The sequence below is a fragment of the Lytechinus variegatus genome, chromosome 5, assembly GCF_018143015.1.
Source record: "Lytechinus variegatus isolate NC3 chromosome 5, Lvar_3.0, whole genome shotgun sequence".
NCBI classification, from domain to species: Eukaryota; Metazoa; Echinodermata; class Echinoidea; order Temnopleuroida; family Toxopneustidae; genus Lytechinus; species Lytechinus variegatus.
Genome location: NC_054744.1, coordinates 28790208 through 28815471, shown reverse-complemented (window position 1 = coordinate 28815471; position 25264 = coordinate 28790208). Strand labels below are relative to the sequence as shown.

The 25264-nt window shown below is 34.1% G+C and overlaps 1 protein-coding gene across 1 annotated transcript in view; it reads right to left on the bottom strand.

The window, feature by feature from the left end:
• LOC121415879 (ras GTPase-activating protein 1-like) overlaps positions 1 to 23363 on the bottom strand; it is a 31147-nt gene extending 7784 nt beyond the window's left edge. Inside the window, exons 1-14 of the mRNA XM_041609255.1 lie at positions 23080 to 23363; positions 17030 to 17179; positions 16629 to 16773; positions 15947 to 16020; positions 8260 to 8377; positions 7583 to 7614; positions 6353 to 6405; positions 4896 to 5043; positions 3962 to 4040; positions 3301 to 3448; positions 2457 to 2539; positions 2053 to 2211; positions 1409 to 1656; positions 455 to 707 (exon numbers count right to left, since the gene is read on the bottom strand). Coding sequence (XP_041465189.1) covers positions 455 to 707; positions 1409 to 1656; positions 2053 to 2211; positions 2457 to 2539; positions 3301 to 3448; positions 3962 to 4040; positions 4896 to 5043; positions 6353 to 6405; positions 7583 to 7614; positions 8260 to 8377; positions 15947 to 16020; positions 16629 to 16773; positions 17030 to 17179; positions 23080 to 23279 — 1890 coding nt within the window. The 5' untranslated portion in view covers positions 23280 to 23363. The remainder of the gene's footprint in view (positions 1 to 454; positions 708 to 1408; positions 1657 to 2052; positions 2212 to 2456; positions 2540 to 3300; positions 3449 to 3961; positions 4041 to 4895; positions 5044 to 6352; positions 6406 to 7582; positions 7615 to 8259; positions 8378 to 15946; positions 16021 to 16628; positions 16774 to 17029; positions 17180 to 23079) is intronic.
• Positions 23364 to 25264: the final 1901 nt, after the last annotated feature.

The following is a 25264-nucleotide window of genomic DNA, read 5'->3' as shown; positions in this document are numbered from 1 at the left end:
AAACCACCTTACCAGGAGTCAGCCAAAAATCATTTGCAGTCACAAAAATTGTCCAAATGAACGGGGGATTAATTACTCCCACATGCCGCTGTTTGTATGCTAGGAAAGACCTGATTAAGCTCATCCCCCGACTGTGCGCCATGTTGTCTGCACTTTTCCCCCTTCCCCCACGATTCAAATGGAAGTTTTCTGATCGGAAAGGTCAGCATGAAATTTTGAACATGTTAAAATTTTTTAGCCCAACTCGTCGATCTGAATATTAGGCCCGCTGTTATCCCGTTGTCACAACATTGCTATTACACTGCCCCCCATTTCAAGCGATTCCTGTCACACTCTCCGCCAATGTAATAATAGGGATGGATCAGAGTTTCAGATCGTGATAGTGGAATAGACCCTTCACACTCACAAGCTCTATTGCTATGCTACCGACACATCAAACATTGAGACATCTCACCTCCTTGACTCGGCTGTACTCCTCAATAGGCATCAGGGTCTCCGATATAAACTGCGCCCTCGCTCGTATCGATCCCATCTCCACCGATCTACTCTGATTTGCCGCAGAGATGAGTGGATACCACTCATCCGACACCGATCCGTTGGTCAAACGGTCAAGCAGGACAGACGTCCGACAGACAGGAATGGATTTGGCTCTCTTAGCACCGTTGCAGATTTCAATGGTAAATGAATCGATCTCATCAGGAAAATCACTGCATCAAAGAAAGGTACAAACACAGATGTCTATACAATTTTTCTAAGCTTTCCTCAAAACAATAAAATTTTTAGATACAAGGTTTACAAACCCCTTTGAAGATGCATTATTGACCTATTCACAGTCAAATTTTGCCTTTAAGTCAAACAGATACCAAAGGCAACATATGTTCTTATTTGTGTTGACTCTGAAAGACCCGCCTGTATATTTTATGTTTGAATACATGTATCTAAAACAAATTAAATGAATCAAATTAACTGCATCAAAATCACTAATATTGTCTGCAGTGACACCGGGGGGGGGGGGGGGGGTGGGCATCTAGATCTAGTCATTGTTTACAGACAATTATATGCCCCTCTTAAGCTTTGATTGATTGAAGTCCCGTTTCATAAACACTTGTTATAGCACTTAATGCACAATTTCCATAACAGATTTACCACCAGCCAATCATATTGAATGATTTTAATACCTTTTAACTGGTATTGGAAATATGTAATTATAATTGTGAAACAGACCCCAGGAGGCTATTTAATAAAGACTTTACCAATCATTAACTTTGCCAATATTGTAACTTCCATCATGGTAACAGGGCTCTGCAGCCAAACACAATCAAGGACTCCATAGAAGTTACAATAATGGCACATTCCAGTGCCACAGTCAAACTACAATGGCTTCCCTGGTTGCACAAAGTGAACTTACTCAAACAAGAATTCTTCATCCCACACAGGGTTTGGAGCCTGTTGGACGGGTGTCCTGGCCACCTTGACCTCGTTGAGTGAAACCACGCAGTAAGCATGCGGTATCTGCTTACTGGAGATGTTATGCGCTTCCAGGATTCGTAGACGAAGCGATTTGAGTTGCTTGACGCGCCGTTTACGACTCCCTCGTTGGGACTGGGTTGTCCATCCAGCCTTGCTGCAGCACGAACGCAACACTTGGACCCATTCCTGATGAAGAAAAAATGATAGTTCTTGCCCTCAATACACACAGAATTGCCATCAATTGCAGATTTTGGACAAGAATAGCAATTGGTTAACAATTAGGAATTTGAACAATATGCGAATGCAACCACATTTTTGATTGGTTATCTCAAATTTTGTGATTATCTGCTAATTTTCATGACAGAGTACGCAAATTTACCTTGTTATACAAAAATTTGCAATTGATTGCAGATTTCACACATCGATTCTTATTTGTTTAAAATGGGGTAATAATATATAAGAATGCAACTGTAAAATTTGAGTGGACAATGATTTTTTTGTGATGGGTTGCAACATGTATATTTGTCAAAGCTGTTTTTCTCATTTATATCAAATACAATTGAATTGTAATATTATTCTCACCTTTTCGAGTTCATGCGACTCTGCGTTGAGGTAAAAGACCTGTAGATCGTTGAGTGCCCTTACGACGATCTGGAAACAATTGGGTCTGGCAAACAGACTCTCATGGACAGCATAGACGGAAGCATAACCCAGATCAATCAGCCCCCTCGGTTTGGTACGCTGTTAAAACAAAATAAAACACGATAACCTGTTACCTAAAATCAATTCCTGAGGTAGTTTGCTCATTGCCATTTACAAGCGTTTAATGGCTTGGCAAAGCTCATACTCTGAGCTATGCTGTTATTAATGTCAGGTATTTGTCAATAAACCACATTTTATCAGATTTAAAGGGATGCTCTAACATTTTTCATTAAAGAAACAAATGAAAAAGCAGACAATTTGAGAATAATTACAATTATACATACCGCGTCATTGTCGAAGTAATACAGATGTTGCTCTGTCGAGTTGAGTAAGAAGAAGTAGGTTTTCCATTTCTTGTGTTTTTGACCTGATAAAAATAAAGTGATCGATGATTTATTGAACTAGACTATCAGTAATATTTCATCATTGGAATGAAAATGATTTTGATTGCACATACATGTATGACCTCATTCACGGCCAACATATGAAGTATTCAACAACTTTGAATGACACATAGAGAATCCATCTTATGAAATAACTGAAATCTAAAAATGAAATTTGAAGTGTACATTCACAATTTTGATTTTGTTATGTTCATCATATTGCCAAGTTAATGTGTTAAAGATTGACTAAACTTACACAGCTTTTATTCAGGAATGCCCCCATATACTCCACTGGGAATGACAATATTTTAAAGTATATTTCTCTCTTTCTAATCATATTCCATGTGTTTGTTAACATTCAGAATAAAGCGCAAGGTGTCTCCTAAAGGAAAGTATGTAAAGTTTATTTATTTAATCAATTCATCTATTTCAATTGGTTTATGACAGAGAATCATGGCCACTGATAAGCCAAATTGCATAACCCTTTACATCAAAATAAATTCAACATGCAATAAAAAGACTCTTAAAATTCGCACAAATTTTACACCTAAAGAAACAACAAATAGAAATGTTGTTTATCTAGGTGGAGATGCATGTGTTTCAATTTAATTCAATGTTCTCTTTATTTGCATTAAAAAAACATACATAAGTACATACAAATATATAAACAACATTTTGCAGTTTACATTCGATAAAATGATAAGCAAATATGACATCTAAAGATTAAAATTTAATAGTTCCTTACTTTTCTTGCTGAGATGTCCCTGTTTGATGATAGAGTCTGCCATTCCTGTCATGATGTGAAGTCCCATTCCGCTGCTTCTTCTCCTCCGTAGCTCTTCATAATCCATCGGTGATGAGTCCTCAGTGCTCGTCGTCTGGTTCTTGAATTTCTGGTAATGGAAACATTTAACAGGGCATATAAAAATGGTTTGGTGGAGAATAGGAATGGGGGAAAATGATTGGTGAAAGGAGAATTGATTTGTCTTTGTATCTTTGAAGTGTAGTAAGAACTGAGAACAATGGATGTCTAAGGATTAAAAGGTTGATTGTTTGATGAAATTACCAAGTATACAATGGACCTCAAAACAATCTGATCTGATAAAACAGTCAATTTCAGATATAACAGGTTTAAGCTCAGGTCTTTCCAAAAGTATATTGCACAGAATACCATGTAAGTGTAACTAGAGTACCATTTCCCCCCCTGTAATTCCTCCATTCGTCAGCCCCTCAGCATAGTATACTAGATAGATGGCACGTAATAAATGCTGTATTTATTATTATTATCACGCATTTCATTTCCATTGATATTTCGAAGAGTAATCCACATCGTATTTGACCAATAAAATTTCCCTTTGTAGTGTATTATATCTGATGCCATTGATGTGGAATTACAAGGAATGTACCTTCGGTGCAGTGGGGTCCAATAATCGGAAGCCATCAATTATCTCTTCTTTCTTGTAATGGTCCACAATAGCATCCAGACTGCAAAGAAGAATAAACAAAGGGAAATATCAAGGTTTGATGATGTCAAATATCTAAAACTCATGTACTCATTGGTTAGTTGTCTCCTTTTTATATACAGTTTTTTTATACATAGGCCTGGTGATTACAATTTGATATTGGTATAATAAACAATTTCCATAGAAATCTATTTCATGTACAGGGTTCAAAGGAGGGAAGAGTATGATTTAATTATTTATTTCATTTTTATTCAACAGGGTAGCCCAATCAACAATTAAGATATGGTTATACTACGAGTCCCTGCATAAAAGACATAAATATATATCAGAACATTAATAGTGAATCTCAATTGGTTTCATTGACTATTCATCTGGGGCCCGTTTCATAAAGGACTTGCAACTGTTGTAACTTTGCTATTTTGGCAACTACCATGGTAACCTTGATTTTGATTGGCTGCTGATCTCTGTTGCCATGGTAGTTACCATTATGGCAAAGTTACAACAGTTGTAACTCTTTATGAAACGGGCCCCAGATCTTTGCAATGTCTAGCTACATACAAGATACTGTACAAGTAGTGTTATGTTTTCAGATCTTACCAATTTTAGTCAGTGTCTCCTTTTAGGTAGTTTACTCAAAATAAACATGACCTTTTCATGTATCCACCAAGTTAATGTTCCACATTAATCAAATCCAAATGTCTAGCTACAACATGATACTGTAAAGAAGCATTTTTATTTAGATCTTACCAATATCAAAATTGGAGTTAGATCCTTTTGGGAGTTTCACTAACAATAAATGACATTTTTATGTACATGTATGACCTACCAAATTAATGTTCCACAGTAATTCTAATCAAATAGATCTTCTACTACCAACCTGTTGTACATTCTGCCTCCCATGATATACTGACGTTGCTGTTTCTGGATTCGAAACCTCTGGATTGCCTTTGGTCCGCGGAACGAAAGAGAGTAATCACCCGGGTTCTTGTCGCTGTTTCTTATCAAGAAACTTCCAATGTCACCGTCTATCGAAATAAAGTTTGAAAAGATTGCATAAGTTAATATCAAGGTATAGTTAAATGGAGTTATTCAGTCCAATGACTCTTGGTCTATCAGATGAGGGTTCAAATGCCACCTGAAACTGATGTCCTTAGATGGCAAGGCACTTCCACATGTTTTTCACTCCTTACCCAAGTGTTAAATGGGTACCCACTAGGATGCAAATATCAATGTGCTTTAATAATAGAATGGCATGTGTGCACTGGTCAAAACAGTTGGCTGGCTAGGTTGCTTTAGGGAGTGGACATGGTGCACTTTATGGCCCAAATTCACTAAGGTGGTTTTGAAAACCCACGGATGAGTCCATGGTCAATGCAGATTTCCTGAATAAATTACGCTTATTTTACCGCGTATGTTGAAAAATGTCAAATGCTGATGCGCGCTTTTGCCATAGTGCCCCAAATTGACACATGTTGCCATGGTTATCCACGCTATTTTATTCATGGGTCCACTGTTTTGAATAATGAGTCCACTCTTCAAACACTGGACTCATCGTATCTAACCATGGTAACAGGCGTCAATTTGGCACACTGTGACATAAGTGCGCATCAGCATTGGACACTTTTTATACACACGCTAAATTAAGCGTAATTCATATAGGAAATCTGCATAAACCATGGATTCAACTGTGGGTTTTCAAAACCACCTTTGTGAATTCGAGCCTGTGCGTGGAACAGTGAGGATCTAACTGTAACAATACAGTGTAATTACAATGCAAGTATTATACACTTCTGCCATAATCATTAATTTCAATATTTGAGGTCGAATTTGGTATTTGAATTGTGTATGCTATAGTGTTCACATGTTCTATTGTAGAATCCTATACAGCTCAACACAAAACTGTTAATCATATGAATGCTCAGTTTTGCCCACAAATAGAGATATCGTCAATCTGCTTGTTTCATAATACATGTGCCAAAGTTGTGCCTTTATTGTGACATCACTTCTCCATGTTAATCCCCAGTGCTTTTTCAACAACAGTGTGCTCAACACCATGCACAAATCACACCTCTTCTCTTTCATTGCCAAAAAGTTTGACATGATAGACTTCCCACTATTTTAACATAGATAGATTCAACTATGGATTGAGTTAAACCAGACTTCAGGGACCCGTTTTAAAAAGAGTTACAACTGTTGTAACTTTGCCATTATGGCAACTACCATAGTAACAGGGCTCAGCAGCCAATCAAAATCAAGTTTGCCATGGTAGTTGCCACATTGGCAAAGTTACAACTGTTGTAAATCTTTATGAAACGGCCCCAGAACTATACAAACCTTTCCATAGGATCTCCGCTGCCTCTTCTTTAGACACATTGCCATGAAACCATCTATAGAAAAGAAATGTAATAGGATTCATAATGAAAACAATTCATTATAGAAAATACCTGTATATAAAAACTCTGATCAAGATGTGCAATAAATAGTATAATAAATGTACATGACTAAACAGATAATAAACAGTAATTTCATTGAAAGGCCAATTTCAATTGGTGGTGTGGGAACTTTTAATAAGAGAAAGCTTCGAAGCCTTGGCGGCATTCATGGTGATTTGTACATGTGATCCTGAGAAGTTCTGCATGTAGTAATTGGGCAAGGATACCACACAGTTATTGAGCTTTACCCTTGGCTGGATTAAGTTGCAATTTAGTTTTCTTCAAGGTCTGTCTCTGAATGCATTGGTTATACAATAATTGTTTGTTTCATGTGCTTGATTATGTTATTGATGTTTTCATTATAAAATAGCCATTTGCCCGATCAGGCAATTGACTTTGGGTTTATGATGCCCCCCTTCTGTTTGCGCGATTGCGCCAAAATTTGGCACGCACATTACTTACCACATAAAGCTACAACATAGTATTAAAAAAATTCTGAAAATAGTTTAATATTTTCTATTTATTATGAATAGAATATGCAAATTTATTCATAAAAAACATTTATTGCATATTTAACCCCCAATTTCACTTCAAATTTTCTTCTCATCTCATCTTTGTAATCTAATGTAAAGGTTTCCACAAAGAAAAATAGTGAAAGCCAATTCTTTTTACGTATTTCTTTGTTTTTAGAATTTCTTATGTATTTCTTTGTATTTTCATCTTTTGTTTTTCATTGTTTTTTTCAATGAAAATTATTACAGACCATTTAAAAACTAAATTAAACCCTTAATTAATTAAGCAGACCAATTAGAACCCTTTTATGAATTTCATCTCCCATAGAATTTGTACACAAAGTGTAAAATTAGCCATTTTCAGCATGACGTTGTCTCGTAAAAAGTCACATGATGACATCGCGATGCCATACCCTTGTCTCGAATTCGGTCTCGAAAGGTGCGCAAGACATCAAAGAAGAAAGTCATAAAATTTTGCGGCACTATCTTCTTGCGTTTCGGAAATATCGCGCGAAGCGTCGATGGATTTATTATAGATTTATTATATCAAAACAACATCTGTAGTATTCTATGCTACATGATTCAGTAACTGTATATCCATTTGAAAACAAAATACTTACACTTTTCCCTCATTAGGATCGATTTCACCTTCCTGAAATACAAAAAAAGGAAACAAAACCATGTAAAGCTATAGCTTGAAATACCTGTACAAGATATAATTTCTAGGAATAGTGAGTTTTTATTCTTTTCTCCAGGACACAATGTACTGTATCATCTGTATGAGCAGTCAATCCATTTAATATTATTATTTTTTTTTTTGGGGGGGGCATTATTATTCTTTCTTCTGCTGGACTTTATAGAGGATTAATAGAATTCCTCCCAAACAAATTTATGCATAACTATATTACCCTTTTAACAATGTAAGTTACAGAATGAAAGTTTTTTTTATAATTATGGTACCATTCTAAAGCTTTTGTAGGAATATTCTGCATTTCTCCAATGGAGAATAGGAAGTCCATTAGACACACAATACTTGGCAATTGTGGCAGAATAATATGCTATTTTTTGTTGTTGAAAATTACATCTCTTGAATTGACTATTTTAATATTTATTTCTTTTAAATATCTCCTGATAAATAGTTTTGGTAGATAATACCTTGTCAATACAGGGGTAATTATCTCTTTTCTCAATGAAGGATAATTATAGCTTTTCAGATGTCATAATAGTGACCTTGAAAAGCATATCATAATACCAAAAGATAAATCATAAGAATGGACAAAGAGACAAAACTACTTACTACAAATTTAACAAGGTCTTGAACAATGATGCCGCTTTCTCCCGTCCTCTGTGATGTAACCCACAACCAGCCACCACCCAGCTCATTGTGGACTACAAATACTTCTCCTGCACTGAAACTGAATAAGAATAAAAATAAAGAAAAGAGCCAAATAGATGAAAATTAATATAATTTGGATCCTCGAATATTCTTGAAGGGCATCTCGTCTTTACGTATGATACAAGATTTCTGTGAGGTTAACCTATCAGCTACAAATATGCAAAAGTACTAGACTAGACATAGAGTACAGTAGAGTACACTTCTGATTTCTGAATTTCATTTGAGCAGGGGTCATCTCTCCTGCTCAGAAACTAAAGAGAAGTGAAGAGAACAATAAATGTGGGGTTCAAAGGAAACTGTTTATTTGTTCTTGACCATTGTATAATGTATGCTGTAGAACGTTCACAAATATATTACACAAAAAAAAATCCTGGTGGTTTTGAGAAAAGAGGATATTTACTTTTCTACCAAGCAAATCTACTGGTTCAGACTTTGTGGAAGTGTATTTTTTTCAACAGAATCTGTATGATTTTACGATATGAATAAAAATGGCAAAAAGTATTATTTATCAAATGTTTTCAAGCGACGTGTTATTTCACTTAAGATATCTAAGCTAACTTATATGTATGACCATCTATCTAAGGCTGTGTCCTATTTTCCCTCCTTTCCAGTATCTATCGGTACCATTATGTATAATTTACCTTTATTCTGTAGTCATTATGTATTTTCATAATTTCAAATAATTGCAAGTAAGTCAAGACTTTTTTTCTTTCTTTCAATGGTATAGAACTCTGGGTCATTTGAAATGTTCGAATTGTACTGAACGTATACCAAATCCACTCATGTATTTGTTACTGTTCTGTTAATTTGTACCCTATAGCCTGTGTCACCCTGCCTGAGGAACTTATACTTTTATTTGTAAACCTCGGTCCTGGGTTATATATGTTCTTCTTTATCTATGGATGTTGAATGGTTTTTACAATAAAGATGAATTAATAAAATGTTGTTTGTTAACGCTAAAAATAAAAAAAAAATAAACATAAAAAAGGAAGGCCTAGTCTGCAAGCACAGACCCTTGCTATTTGTATAGACTAGAGCATAATGTAGGGTCTAAAATAGGAGACTAGACTCACTGTGGATGGCTTATTGTTACATAAAATAAGTTAAATATACCACCTAATTTGACTCTAAAACCACTCCACTGTCTGGAAAGTATTCATAAAATTGTCTTCAGTATTAAAAAATAACATGTATGGAAGATCATTTGTTATTTGGTTTGTGCTTGCAGAATGCAGAAGTCTACAACAAGGTGTGGAAGAAATCTAATAACAGCCGCACAGAAACATTAGCGCTAACAAAAAGAGAGTTCCTGTTACAAAGTTCTGGTAATATTGCAGCAATGCCTAATGTCACAATACTGTTATTTACATCTTGGATCAAAGTATGACATCACAATCTGAAAGATGTGACTGGGCCAACTAATGATGCTCTTTTTAGCATTAACCATGTTTCTGTGTGGACGGTAATGAGCACAATTTAACAAAGAATTTCTTTAAGTCTTGAACCTCGCTACACTGTACATTATGTACATGTCATCAAGTTTCCCCAGGTATTTAGAAATAAAAAGGTCTATTCAATAGCCACCAGGAAATACATGTACACATGCAATTTTTGACAACGATATCTTTTTATAAGAACGGACATGGAGTCGTCAGAAACTGGAGTAAGAAAAATGCTACCTCAACCTGGTTGCATCACTCATATATTCAATTGCGCTGTCACAAATGGAGGGGCGTGGGGGTTGTCAGGCTACTACATGTACATGCGTATGTACAGAAAGGGAAAATCCATGATTGATCAGGAAATGGTTTATAGTGCTGTCCAAACAATTATGCTGATATTGCTTGTACCCACATGTTTAACACGAGCATTTCGTACACCATAAACATCATCAAGCAGAAGAATAAAAGGTACAGTCTACCCAGGCATGAGTCTACTGGCCAAGAATTGCATTTATGTACTTGTACACCTACATGTACATGTACCTACATTTATGTGTGGAAAAGATGGTGAATAGAGATAAAAAATATACACTGTACATGAAACCCACAGGAAATTCCTAAAATACACCCCCCCCCCCCCCGCATACATGTTACATTGAAAATTGTTTTTAAAATGGATTGCATAGTTTATTCCCTAACTTCAATTTATGTTAACATGTACATGTAGTATTAAACTGCGCATACATTCGTTATTCCGAAGGTTCGTAATTCCGAGGGTTCGTAAGTCCAAAAACGAAATGAGATTCGTAATACCGAAGGTTTGTTTATAGTCCGAAAGCAAAGTGAGGTTCATAATTCTGAAGGTTCGTTAATTCGAAAACGAAATGAGGTTCATAATTCCAAAGGTTCGTTAGTCCGAAATTGTAATGATTAACGAATGTTATTTCCTTTTCAGACTATACGAACCTCACTTTGTTTTCGGATTAACGAACCTTCGGAAAAACGCAACTTATTTCGTTTTCGGACTAACGAACCTTCAGAACACCGATCCTTATTTCGTTTTCGGATTATCGGACCTTCGGAATAACGCCACAAATGTTTGGATTAACGAACCCTTTTACGTTTTCTGATTAACGAACATCGAATATTGGCAATTTACGTGTTTCGGAATTACGAAGTGTAACCATTAAACTGTTGTGAAAAAAATGAAATAAAATAACTAATAAGAAAATTTTAGTGAATTTTACTGTGCATTTTAATAATTCACGTGTACATTTGAGATTTAAATGTAAACTTGTGGAAGTAAAACATTCTCATGTTGTCATGTAGGCTATATTTTTTCCAGGTTGATGAGCATAAATTACACTGTATGACATTTCAGCATAAACATCATCATAAAGAATATCACTTCATATACTACTACAGTGTGTATACAATGTACTATGAAAAACAATATTTCCCAGGGAATTCACTGTGTTGAATACCGATAGAAGGCACCTCAACACATCAACACTAATTCCGACAAATTTCACTGCATTTGATCACAATTTGCCCAAATAAACGTGACTGGTGCCAGCTACATGTAACACACACACACACATCTCAGAAGCATTGATGTACGCACAATGATGAGATAGACAAAAATAGATCTATAAATCCAATATTCAGGTTCATATCTTAAAGTGCTTGGAATGGCTTTAGAAAGGTCATGCCATAAACATATATTCTCTACGCATTGTATCAGGGATTCTATCATTCTAGTAGGATCCATGATTGTATTGTATGTATTTGTTTTGCAGACATGTACATGTATTTCCATGTGCGTGGGAGTAAAACGTGGGCGTTTTTATAGATCTCTCTGTTACAACTTTATCAAAAACAGACCTGGAATTGAACAGGAAAGAAAGATCTATATACTCAAACTAGACATAAAATTATCTCTCTTCACAGTACAGCATAGTAGTCTTCAAAATACAGTGTACATGTACTGTAGGCCCAATCATTGGGTCTATAGCCTCTACACTGTACCTAATTATATACCGGTATGATCGGTACATAAAGTGAATTAAAAAAAAATGTGAAATTGTAGAAAAACTAATGTCGCTATATGGCAGGAAGGGGGGATTCATTTAAATTTCAGGAAAAAAAATGATAAAAAGTAATTTTTTTTGTAAAAGATCTTATAATGAGAAATTAATTTTTGCTCTGTACATGAAAGAGACTGTTAAAAAAGCATTTGTAATGCCATAACATAGATGGGGCACTATAAACTGAAGATCACTGTCGAAATAAAAATTTCAGATTTCAACTAAATATCCATCAACTAAAAATGATAGTCACATTTTGAAAAATTTGAGTGCTTTTTAGGGAATATTAGCAGTCCAATATAAAAACAAAAATTTCGAATTCTTAACCAAAGTATTGAAAATTATTATTATTAATGTTGCTAATTTTTTTCCATAAATTTTTCTCCAACAAATTGGTTTTTAAATGAATGTGAGCAGGATTATTATACATCTACGATTATTAAATTAAAACGTGCAGTAAGAATTATTTATTGACCATGCCTCCTTTCTTGCCCATACAGTACATCACCTGTATTTTCTTCACTCAAAATAATGTGATTCAATAATTTGCATTTGTATCAGATTGTAATTTTTATGGATTTATGTCATTAAAAATTTCTCCCTGACTCATTACTTTAATACTTATTTTGATTTAAATTGTGATATTCATAAACATTTTACTAGAAGTGCTACTGACTGACTTTCATCCTCCTCTCATACGGACATCTTTTTCTCAAAATCTTTCATTTATCAAGGATCAGTCATTTGGAATTCTCTGCCATCTACACTCGGAGGTACAAAAATAATGTATCAAGAAACAATCCAGAGAAATAAATCTTGCCAATTATCATGTGAGCACTGTGAGTTGAATTTTCTTTATTTTTTTTTATTCTAACTCTTGCCCCCCCCCTTGTTTTGTTGTATTTGTATTACAAGTAAAACTTATATGTAAGGTCGGCCGTTTTAAGGGTCTTTTCCTTTCTGGCTGCTTCCTGCCAAGCATCATATATATATATATACATGTATATATATATATATATATATATATTGATGTGTATTTTATGTATGTTTATCATGTTGTTGTATTTTTAATGCTTTGGTTAAATAACTGAATTGAATAATACACCTAAAAAAATATAAAAAACATTAAAAAGGACAGGTCTACAATGTCATGTACATGTTCAGTACATGTATGTTCCTTTTTTTATTCATCCATGCATAATGTAAAAAAAATGCCAGTACTCTGAACATGGAGATCTATGCATTTTACTGATGAAGTCTTCAGCTTGACTCAGACCAAAATACATGACTGTGCATGAACGCACACTTATAATGAAAGGGGGTTTCTTAGAAACAATCTGACTAATATTACTTGGGTTTTCTGTTCTGCAAGTCTGCAACATTCATATAGACTCAGCAGACAATGCCTTCCATGAACAAACATTTGCAATTTTTGCATCATGATTTCTCAACATGCTCAACTATTAAAGGTTAATGTGAAATAAGAAAGAACTATGACATTTTTCACTTTCGCTTATTTTTCATGTATAAAACGGTATGCAAATGAAAGTCGATGATGTCCTTCACTCAGTATTTCTTTTGTTTTTTATTGTTTGAATTATACAATATTTCAATTTTTACAGGTTAACTTTAAAAATAAACAATAAACTTTTTGAATAATGGTAATACCACATGTTCCTGGAGGAAAAAAATTTAGTTTCACATGACAATGATGAGAAAATTAGAATATTTCAGATTTCAAAATAAAATACATACATGTACAAAAGAAATTTTGAGTGGGTGACATCATCAGTCTGCTCATTTGCATACTGACCAGCATGCGCACATATAGGCCTATTTAACTGTTTTGTGAAATTAAGAGAAACTTTAACTGACATAACTTTCTTTATTTACATCCGATTTTGATGAAATTTTCAGTGTTTTGCTCATTGGATTTTTCTCCCTTTATTCAAATCAACTTTTTTGGGGTGGACTTGTCTTTTATTACAATGTGGTGTAGCATTTCAATCTGCAACCCCCACCTTGTAGTCTCCCCTAAAGTTTGTTTATTTTTGTCATGACTTCGTGTTTTATTAACATAGCTTGATACTGAACTTATTTCATTATCTACATGTATATGTGCATCGTGAAAAAAGGGAACCAGCATTTATTTACAAACTTTACTTTCTGCTTGTTTCCTTTATTCCTTATGAATTTTATTGATTATGGAATATTGTAAGACATTATGTATATATATCTTTAAGATTTGGGAAATAAGATAATTTTGAATTGAACTAAACTTGAATATTTAATGAGTACATGTACATGTAGTCTCTATTGTAACTCTGATAAATTTTCCTAAAACAATGTACATTCACAAAGAAATTACAAATCAGCGTTCATTCACAAATACTATCTAGATAGTTTTCAAACAATCATATATGAACAATGGTGAAAGATTAATTACATGTATTAGGCCACAATGTACTGTAATTGGTCTATCAGTGCCCAACCAAGGATGCTGTTCACTGTCATCATTTTCTGCAGACCAGTAGGATCAATGAAATACAGAGATACATCACATGATCACAATGTAAAAAATTTCTGACACTGAATTTCTTTACTTCATTTCTCTGAAGGTCCTTGTCAAATAGTCCAAAGCGGCATTAAAAAAGTTGCTATAAGCCTACTACATGTAATATCGAATTAAAAAAAATTGTTTTGACAGATTTTTTTTTCTTGCTCAGTCAAAGATAACAGAGTCAAAACAAAATGCATCTATTGCTCCCCTTGGGTTTAAAAGACCAGACTATAAACATCGGGGCCAGCATATGTGTAAAAACTAGTGAACGATATTTGGTAATAGTAGAAGTAAGGCTTAAATAAAAATACTAAATGAGATTAAAATTCAATGAGCAAAATGTTGAAAATTTAATAAAAATAAAAATATTCAATTCTAAAAATTTGTAATATTTTGTGAATTCAACAGTTACATGTATATGCAAACTATGCATATCCTCTTGAATCAAGTGGACTGATCGTGCTGTGTTCCCACTCTCCTTTCTCTTATTTTGTAACATAAAAAGATAATAATTTCAGATTTTCATACAAGCATGTAAGCCTGCTCAAGTGCTTGTATAGTAGAGTTTTAGCAATGATTATCTTTATGTACAGTATACATGTATATACAGTCAGAAGACAATCATATGTTTACATTCTTGGATGATAAAATTTGAATCACCATAATTAATAAAAGTGGGGAGATGACACCATCAGATTAATCATTGCATACATGTATTCGTGAAGATGTGCATAGAACTGTTCTATCAAATGTACATCATGGATGGAAAAGGCAATTTGGTCATAATTTTGTTATTCCTCATCTAACTTTGATAAAATTTCCAGTGTTTTATAGTTGTCTGATTTTACTCTATGGCCCAAATTCACTTAAGGTGGTTTTGAAAACCATCGGTTAAACGGTTGGTTTTACAGATTTCCTGCGTATACATTAACTAATGTCCAATGCTGATGCACACCCTTGTCAGTGCACCAAATTGAAATTTAAATATGCAGTTTTCATTAAAGCGTAATTCACACAAGAAATCTGCATAAACCATGGATTCAACCAATGGTTTTCCAAACCACCTTTGTGAATTGGCCTTTCTATTCATACATGTATCACATAATTCTTCAACCAGGGGACCATTTTATATTGCTGTTCGTATAAAGTTAAGAGTGACTTTAAGAACGACTGGTGATCCATTCTTTTGCGCTAAACCATGATTGCCAATGAATATTTCAGTACACACCATTTACCACAAAAAGTATCACCAGTTAAAGCTGTTCCTCACTTAAGAACAGCTTTATGAAACACCCACCTGGGGCCCGTTGCATAAAACTTTGTACCTGAGAAAACTCAGGTTGTTTTTACCAGAGATTTTGCCCTGTATTAAAGTCAATGGCAGAAATCCGACTAACCTTAGTTTTCAGTTTTTACCAGAGTTTTCTCAGGTAAAAAGTTTTATGCAACAGGCCCCTGGAGTACCATTTGAATTCAAGAATAAATCATAGAGATCTTACCTTAGCTCATCTGTATCAGGAACTTTATTGTACGGAAGAAGGGCGACAACAACCGTCTTTTTCTCATCCACTGGCTGTCAAATCAATTAAAAAAAAAACGTTTTAGATCATGAATGAGCATGAAAAAAATTACTTTCAAATAATCCTTGTAATCTTTCATTCACATGGAGGCATATATTTCATACTGAGCTTGACATTGTGTGTAAAACAAAGGAAAGACTTGAAAACTGACTTAATTCTACTTTTTCCTGTACATATATTTCTTCTGGAATTAATTTACAAACTTGTTCTGAATGTTTTGTATTGAATTTCAAGGGAAAGAATTAATTATTAGCTGTTCAACTGACATACTACTGTACATGTACTATGGAATTTCACTATCCCAAGGTTAAAATACAAATTCTCCAAAATTCATTGAGGCAAGATGGCCCAAGCATCTGGAATAATCTCTCCGATAAAATACTCGTCACAAATTTTTATAAACATTTCTGTAACTTCCGTTTTTTTCTAATTCCTATTGCAAATATTTTTTTCATGCTGAGAAAATTGATCTGAACTGAAATAAACTTGATGATTGGATTAACTGTACCACTAAACATGTACATGTATATATATTCAACTACTGAAATATATAACATTCTCTTTAATAGAGTTTCATCCATGGTTGATTTCAACAACATACCTGCGACTCTGGCGGAGGAGGGACAGGGAATTGTAATCTCTCATTTTTAAGTATATTTGATATGTGAGTGTAGTAGCCTATCAACTGAGGAAGAGCTGTGAATTTTCGGCCACCGACGTAGAAATCCCCCAGTAAAGCAGTGATTCTAAAATAGGAGAAAAGCAATCAAACAATAGATTAATCATAATGATGATTAATATGTACTATCACTACTACCACCACCACCAACAACAACAATAATATTCATAACAATAATAATAAAACAATATAAGACGAAGAATAAGGATAAAAACAAAAATAAACAAAAAATAATATGCAATTTACTATAGATACAAAAACCGCTTATATGTCTACAGTACCAATAAAAACGAATTGCAATGTCAAATACAAATAATGCTTACTTGAAGTGGTTAATCCCTTTTTGTCCTAGGTAGGATAGAACATAGGAGCCTGGCCTTCGTTCACTCTCTCTGACCAGATAACTTCCCGGTTTCTCCGCTGCATGCAGCCGCATCTCTGCCGACTGTCTATCTAAACATCCATGGTACCATCTAGAAAAAAAAAACAGAGTAAAGATTACATTTAGATAAGAAATCAGAACAGTTAAGAAATTCAAATCGATGAAAATATACAGTAATAGATAGTTCAAGCAATATAAATGGTTCCATGACATTTGCTCCGACGAAAACTGCTCCACTGTACATTGTAAATTCTACACACCATGTACACTATTCAACACTATATCCTATCCTAACCCTAAACCCAATATAACCCAATACAAAACCCTATTGCAACCTACTGTAAACCCTACTCTTGAATGAAATAAAGCCTGTGTCGCAGTCCAGTTTTGAAATAAAATCTCAATTCATATATCAAATGCATACTCAAACCGGTACATTGTACATACATGTAACATTTAAGCTTTACAACTCTCTGCATGAACCAGTCTTACAAAATGGTGTACTTGCAATAATATTTGTAACTACAAAAAGCACAAATCATGCTTAAATGTTTCTCTACAAAACAAATACATGTACACTTTCCATATGCCATATTGTTAAATTTTGTGTATACGACAAGAACCATGCATACTATGGGCCATAATCCATTATCAAATCAACATGAGGAGGATGCAATTTGAAAATTCAACTTTCTATTGTAAATAGTTTATTTAAATAATGCGTACAAGCAATGTAGATTTAAAGTTGAAAATTAGCAATAAACATTAACCCACAAAACTGCATTAAATTGCAAAGCTGACAGGAAAATCAACATGGGTATTTTCATAAAAGACAAATAGACATGTCTATGTTTGTATAATTATGATATTGAAAATAAAGAAAACCTTAATGCCAAGACCAAGACAGTTGTGATTTAATGCACGACTTTTGCATAATTTTCCTCTTGGAAAGGAAAACAACATTTCACTTCTGCCTGTTAATACTAATGTACATGTACTCTTGAAAAGAAAATTTCCCCAGGAAATCATTATAAAACGACACCCTTATAAAAGCAAAAAGCAAATACAATGTGTATTTCCACTACTTTGTTGGCACATGATCACTTTGTAATGTACATGTACAATAAATCACTTGATGTAGATCATGTTATTTGCACTGCTGTCCTTAACATAATATGTATGTACAATAATTTCCTCAAGAAAACAGAATCAAGCACTCAAGTGCCCCCCCCCCCCAATATTAGCCTTCCAATACTCCTGCCTTCAGTGGAAATATAATATGTAAAAAAAAAGAAAAAAGAAAGAGATGGAGAGAGAAAGATACACTATGCAAAGTGGATTTACAGTATAGTACATATAATATATTTTTTCCCCAGTTTATACCAGTCAAGACCAGATTAATTTTTTATTTATTGTATCAACAATGCCTGATCATGATACAATACATAAAATTGATTACAAATTTGACATTTCAAACAATCATATGAAAATAAGGAAAAGGAATAAATAGGATAAAATCTAAAATAAAACATTCATGGCTCAATTCAACATGTAAGACAATAATTTGAAGAAAAAAATCACACACACACACAAGTTGGGGATGAAGCCAAGATAAACATTAAAATATTCAAGTCTAAAGATTCAACATCGAAAATCCAGCCTTCATTTTTCGAAAATGAGGAGCTTTCTTCTTTGCTAGATTATATTTTACCTCTTTTTGTTTCTTGAGAAAAGATTTTACAAAATATTTCACTATCAAAAAGTTACATTTCACATTTAATGTTTGCTAAGCTTGTCAAATGTTCTGGACAGTATCTGGGAATAAAATTGTATTCAGTGACCCCCATAACTCTATATATTTCAACTACATGTAGCACACTGTACACTGGGTTAAAAGGAAACCAATTGCCTGCCTGATTTTTACATCCATTTTATTTTTTTTTGGAAGGGATGGAGGATAAGTGGTAAAAATTTGAAAACCCTAAATATTAAAATCTGTATGTTGCACTCAATAGAAAATTACAGCAAAATATCACACAGTACAGGCACACACACACACACAGGTCTGACTCAATCTAAGAAAAATATTTTTTTCTATTTTGAGTTTGGTTTTCTTTTAATATTTTGCCTTTTAGAGATTGGTCAAGGAGTACCCCACCCAAAATGTTTCAAAAGAGATACTGGTAATTTCATATCAAAGTTCTGAGGATGAACTGAAATATTGTAAATTTATGTATTAATTACAGAACTGTACATGCAGTTCATACTGTACTCTGTTTATATGCATCATGTGGAATAACGGTTAACTTTATGTGACATAGAATGATGAATTTATCTGTTGATTTCTTTGTAATTTTTGTTGATGATATGCCAAATTTATGGGCAAGTCCAAGAATTCGCGCGTGTTACGTATGGGACATTTCAGAGGCTTTAATGACCTGAAAAATAGTGTTAATTGACTTTGATTAGATTAATTACCCTCATGATGGTAGACATCTAGGAGAAGAATAATCATGCAAAAAATGGTGACATTTGACCTCGACCTTGGCCTTTTAGAGAGAAAAGATGGGCTGTTACGTATGGGACGCAGAAAAAAGACAACTTTTGAAACATTTTTTTCAAGTTGAGGATTCTCTGAAATTATTTCATTTGACAATTTGTAACTTAGTGTGATAGAAGTCACAATACTCTAGTATATCTAAAGCAAGTTTCATGTCATAAGCCAAATCCCTCTAATTACAGACTCTAATTAAACAAATTAATGACATGTTACGTATGGGACAGTTACGTATGGGACATTTTGTCCCCATAGAGAACGTACACAATTTTCCCCATAATTAAAAAAATTGAAATAATTTAAAATATGGAAATAACAAAAGAGTTTCTGTCTTTTAAAATGTTCTATAGATACATATTTGATATGACTGAAGAGGAAATTAGCCATTTCAATATTTTTTTTCTTGTTTTTCATGGTTTCGTGAATTTCTTATGTATTTCTATTGTTTTTCATTTTTTCATATTTTTCCATTTTCACAATTTTTTTACTTCAATTGTTTTCATTAATCAGTATTCATAACAAATCAGTCTTTAAAAACTAAAGAAAAGGTAAATAATCACTTTTTAGAGCACTCTTGAAATTTGTTTTTCTCCATTCACTTTGTACACAAATCTCCCCATTGACATTGTGTGTTAATGTCCCATACGTAACATGTTGTCCCATACGTAACAATTTTTTAATTAACTTTTAATTAAAAAGTAAACTCTATTTTTGAAACTTTTTTGGGTATAGCATTTTCATACTTGATAAATTAGAACTTCCCAGAGAAGCAACAATACAAGTATTGTATTATGAGAAATAACTTAAAAAAACATCCTCAAAATGTTACGTATGGGACATTCCATCCTTGGACAAGACCTAATTTGCATAATTAATTAGATGACACCGCTTTTTTCCCCAAAAAAGTATTAAGATGTTAGGGGGTCCATGTCCCACCTATGACTAAATCTCACAAGTTTTCTTTTTATTTTCTATGAGTTTTTATCATTGTCCCATACGTAACACCCATTTTACCAATTATGCAAATTAGGTGCCCCAAATTAGCATAAATATGCATATTATCCAATTTTTCTCAATGAAATTTTAAAATTCAACATTTGGGCTTTCTTACCCCACCAAAGATAACTTCTTAAATTAAAGATGAAATTTTGCCTTCTAGGGTGACCTTTTCTTGGACTTGCCCTTATGTAGATTTTAGGACATCATATCAACATTTAATTGCCTTAAATCTGTTTGTGACGGGGGGGGGGGATGTTGTCATGTATTTAATTTGATTTTCAACTTAATAAATGCTGGTTGTAATCTACATTATCCATGTAGACTAATTTTGTGCTATTCCATCTTTCATTTTCCATCATCTTTTTTTTTTATGTAGGCCTATTATAACTGCAACCATTTTGCTTACAAGTTTTGTTCAATCATTATTTTTGTTTGTTTATTATTTGGCTTGTTATATATTGTAAATATTTGTTTAGGCCTACAGGGCCCAAGGCTGGAAAACAGTACCCAGATTTGTGCATTAAAAAAATAAATAAGCAACACTTTATTGTCATAATTTTTACCTCTGATTTTAAAAATTTTCAGATCTAGGTCTAGACCAAAAGCTTCGGTCTCTGTTATGTTGGTTGTTCAGCTGAACTCCATTGGCTTCACTCACCAAATACAGAGACCGAAGTTCTAGCGCGATCTGTACAGGGGACTCAATGGCCATATGTTTATGTACTTAAGATCGGATAAACGGGGAAGTGAATTTGCACGACAGCCGAGGTACATTGTAAGTCACTGTTATTTCCTTTTAACTTGATTTTTCTCCGTTTTTTGGCAAGTAATGCCAAGAGAGAATATCAATTTGCATTTTGGTTGCGTTAATTTTCAAAATTTTTATTCATTAAAGACAAAAAATGAAGAGCCCCGACGGGGGGATTTTGCATTGCAAGTCCCCTAATGGTGGCTGCACGATAGCGAGCCCTCTGTGTACGAGGAGAAATAAAAAAAAAAAATGTTAAAAAACTCCTCGAAACAGACGGCTGCCAGCTGTCTAATCTAGGTCTAGATCTATGTACAAGTCACACTCATACTAGACTTATCTGCTTGTTTGATTTTTCTTTGAGTGTTATTGATTCAAAACAACCATTTTTTGGGGGTGGACTGGACCTTTAAAGTTTCAATTTTAGTCTGTTAATAGTAGGATGGGGGTCGGGTGTCCGGACACTTTATCTTTTTGAAGCCTTCTTTTTTGTCTGTGGATTACACTAAAAATATGAATCCGTTACTTGTAGTTGTAATCATTATCTATTTTGTTCTTTATAATATTTCCTAACGTTTTGTACTAAAAATTGATTAAACTTCGCTGGTAAATTTTTCCAAATGACATTCTAATCACTTGTTCACTGCTACCACCCTGCCTGTGGGGAATCTACAGGTACAGGTAGGATAGGACTATGGCATGCCAATGTTGTACAGGGCACACACTTTAAAAAATCATTTAAATATCACTTTTGTGACCAAAACTACTAATTTCCATACAGTTGCAATTTATTTTTCATTAGTAACTTGGGATTAATTTTTTGTATTCACCAGAACGCTCAAAAACTTGAATTTTGGGCATATTTTTGTGTACGCCCTCTACTGGTGAAAAGTAATATGGCAAGAAAATTTTCATTTTTTGATCTCTATTTTTAATTAAGAAAAAAATAATTTAAAGAATCAAATTTAAATAAGAGCTAAGTTGTAAAAATAATAGGTGTATGGAAATTGTCAGTGTAAAAAATCAAGCATTTGCCCCAAAGGAAAAGAGAAAATTAGCCAAACATTACCAACCTTATTTTGCCACACATGGAGATATAACTGAGAACAAGGTTAGGCCTATATCATAACCTTGTTCATTGAATGAGTGATTCTAATATTGATCGTCCAGACACACAACCCGTCCGGATACACAACAGTCAACAACTGGGTAAAGATCTAAAGTAATACAGAACAATATTGGAGATGATTAATATGATATTACTGATGTAGAATCCAACATTGTTGGAGTAAACTAAACTAACCAAGTCCGTATCTGGCAAGCCAATCAGGCAAAATTAATAAGGCTTCATTTTCTTTCAAAAATTCAAATTCAAAATAAAGTGTCCGGACATCCCACTCCCATCCTATATTAAAATCGGCATGATGCTGGCAATAATAAAGGGAGAAATGCCAAAATTACAGACAAAATGAGCAAACTGCCAAACATCATGTGGAATCAACGAGAAGTGCGAAGAGCATTTCAATCATACATGTCATATGCGACAGTGCAGTGATTATGATATGCACGGAATGAATTGAAAGTTCATTCCTTTGTGCGTCAGGCAGTGAATGAATGAATGGACAATCGGGACAACAATAACAAAAATAGCTCTGCGATTTTGTCCTCCCACGCGTTATTTACTCACTCATTTTCTGGGGGAGCGGTCAAGTTGGCATCTACGGTTTCTTCGGGCAATTCCGTGTAAGATTCAAACGGATCAAAGTCATCATGAACGGGCAAATCTTGAAATTCCTCTGAGTTCTGCATGTCGGCTGATGTTCCTAAAAGCCGCTCTCTGACCAGTAAATTTTCAATGGGTGGTGTATTATTGTCGTGTGCTGACATTCTCTCGCACTCTCTCCACCAGCGTTTCCGACATAAGCCATCATTCGCACGAGCCCCGCCTTCCAAGTTTAGCTTTGTTCTTGAGCCAATTTGCAACATTTTTAATGTATTATTAATAATATCATACAAAAATTAAACAATTTTTTTACTCAATAAATTTTTATTATATATTTTAAAAATATTTTACAGAGAAATGATTGGTTATAATATTTTTGCTCTTCTTTTAAAGTATCATATTTTTTAGCTGAATGATTGGCAATATTTTCTAGCCCTTTCGTAGGGAATTTCCCTAAAGATAAAACGCGCACAAAGATGACCCTGGTAGGTCACAGTCACACTGTCCTCCAATATTAAATTCAACTTGTGAGACCCGAATAATCGTCTATTGGTTTATGTAATTTCACAGTTCGGTTTTTTTCCCCAAATCAGTCGTATGCCTTTGTTGTCAATCCCTATATTTCCCCCCTCGTTTTCAATTCCATTTTTTTAAATATATTATATGTGCTATGAAAATCCACTCTCGAAGAAAGGAATCGTGATGATGATGATGATGGTGGTGGTGGTGGTGGTGATGATGATGATGACGATGATGAACAACTGACGACGCGACGACGACGATGATGATAATGAATGATGAGGAAGATGATGATGATGATAATGATGCCAATTATGCGCGGTTATCAGGGGTAGGACATGTGTCCACTCACTCAAGTTTTATTATTTTGTTCAATACCATATGCAGCCAAGAGGGACTCATAAATCGCCACGTTTATTAACAATTTTTTTAACAATTATTTTTTCTATCCCGATCTATCTTTCTCGTTCTTTACATGGCAATCATATAATTTATAACTGTGTACACGTTTAAATTCCTAGAAATGAATCTCGATTTGCCAGCCCGGGGGGGGGGGGTACTCAGTATACATAGGCGGATCCAGGGGGGGCCCGAGGGGCCCGGGCCCCCCCTATTGGCGGAGCAAAAAAAGAAAAAAGGAAAAAAGAAGGGAAAAAAAGAAAAGGAAGGGAAAAGAGAGGAGAAAAGAAGAAAGGCAAACGTAAGAGGAGGAGCATGATTAAATAAAATAACATGAGGGGAAGACTTTGAAAATAATTTTTTTTAAATCTATTTGTTAGGATACAAAATTTTTGCTCGCGCTTCGCGCCTTATTGTCTTTTAGGGTATTTGCATATCTTGCTCAATATGGAGCTTGAAATATCAAACTTTGAAGTCAATATACAAAACATATTTCAGCTGGGAAATTGAACTTTCATTATTTTGTTTGATTTACAAATTGATTTTAAAAAAGTGCTCTGTAAAAATGTCTGTGTTATGGTCTGAACACTATCATTTTCTGCTTGCGCTGCGTGCTCGCAAAATTTGATTTTTCAGGTACCTATTATTTTCCTGTATTCCATAAAGTTCTCAAAAAGTTCCCTATTCAGGTCAGATTGTTAAAACGTATCAGCTAGCGCCGCACGCTAGCATTTTGATTAGTCGGTTATGTATAACCCAATATTAATTCTAAATCAAACTACTTTGATGACAGTTTATCAAAAAATTCGGCTCGCGATTTCTGCTCGCATTGATAGATATAATGCCTCTTATGCATAATTACAAAGTGCTTTAAATGTCCAGTTTTCAGGCCATAATATTAACAGATTTCGCGCTCTCATGCTTAGGAAGAGAAATAGGAAGATGGTCATCATTTTCATATGATGACATAATGCCCTCATAGAATGTCCCGGTCCTATGTAAAAACTCAAAGTAATAATAATAAAATACATCAGCTCTTTTTTAACTGTGATCACAATTCACAATTTTCCCACAAAGTGTTTGCATTACAGAGCTAAAATTCACCCTTTGTTAGATCGGAATATCATATATTTTTAGCTCGCGCTTTGCTCTCGCTTTATTGATTTTCATGATAAGAAAGTTACTTAGAAATTCTAGGTCGAAATCTAAAACACACGTTAATTCAGATGCG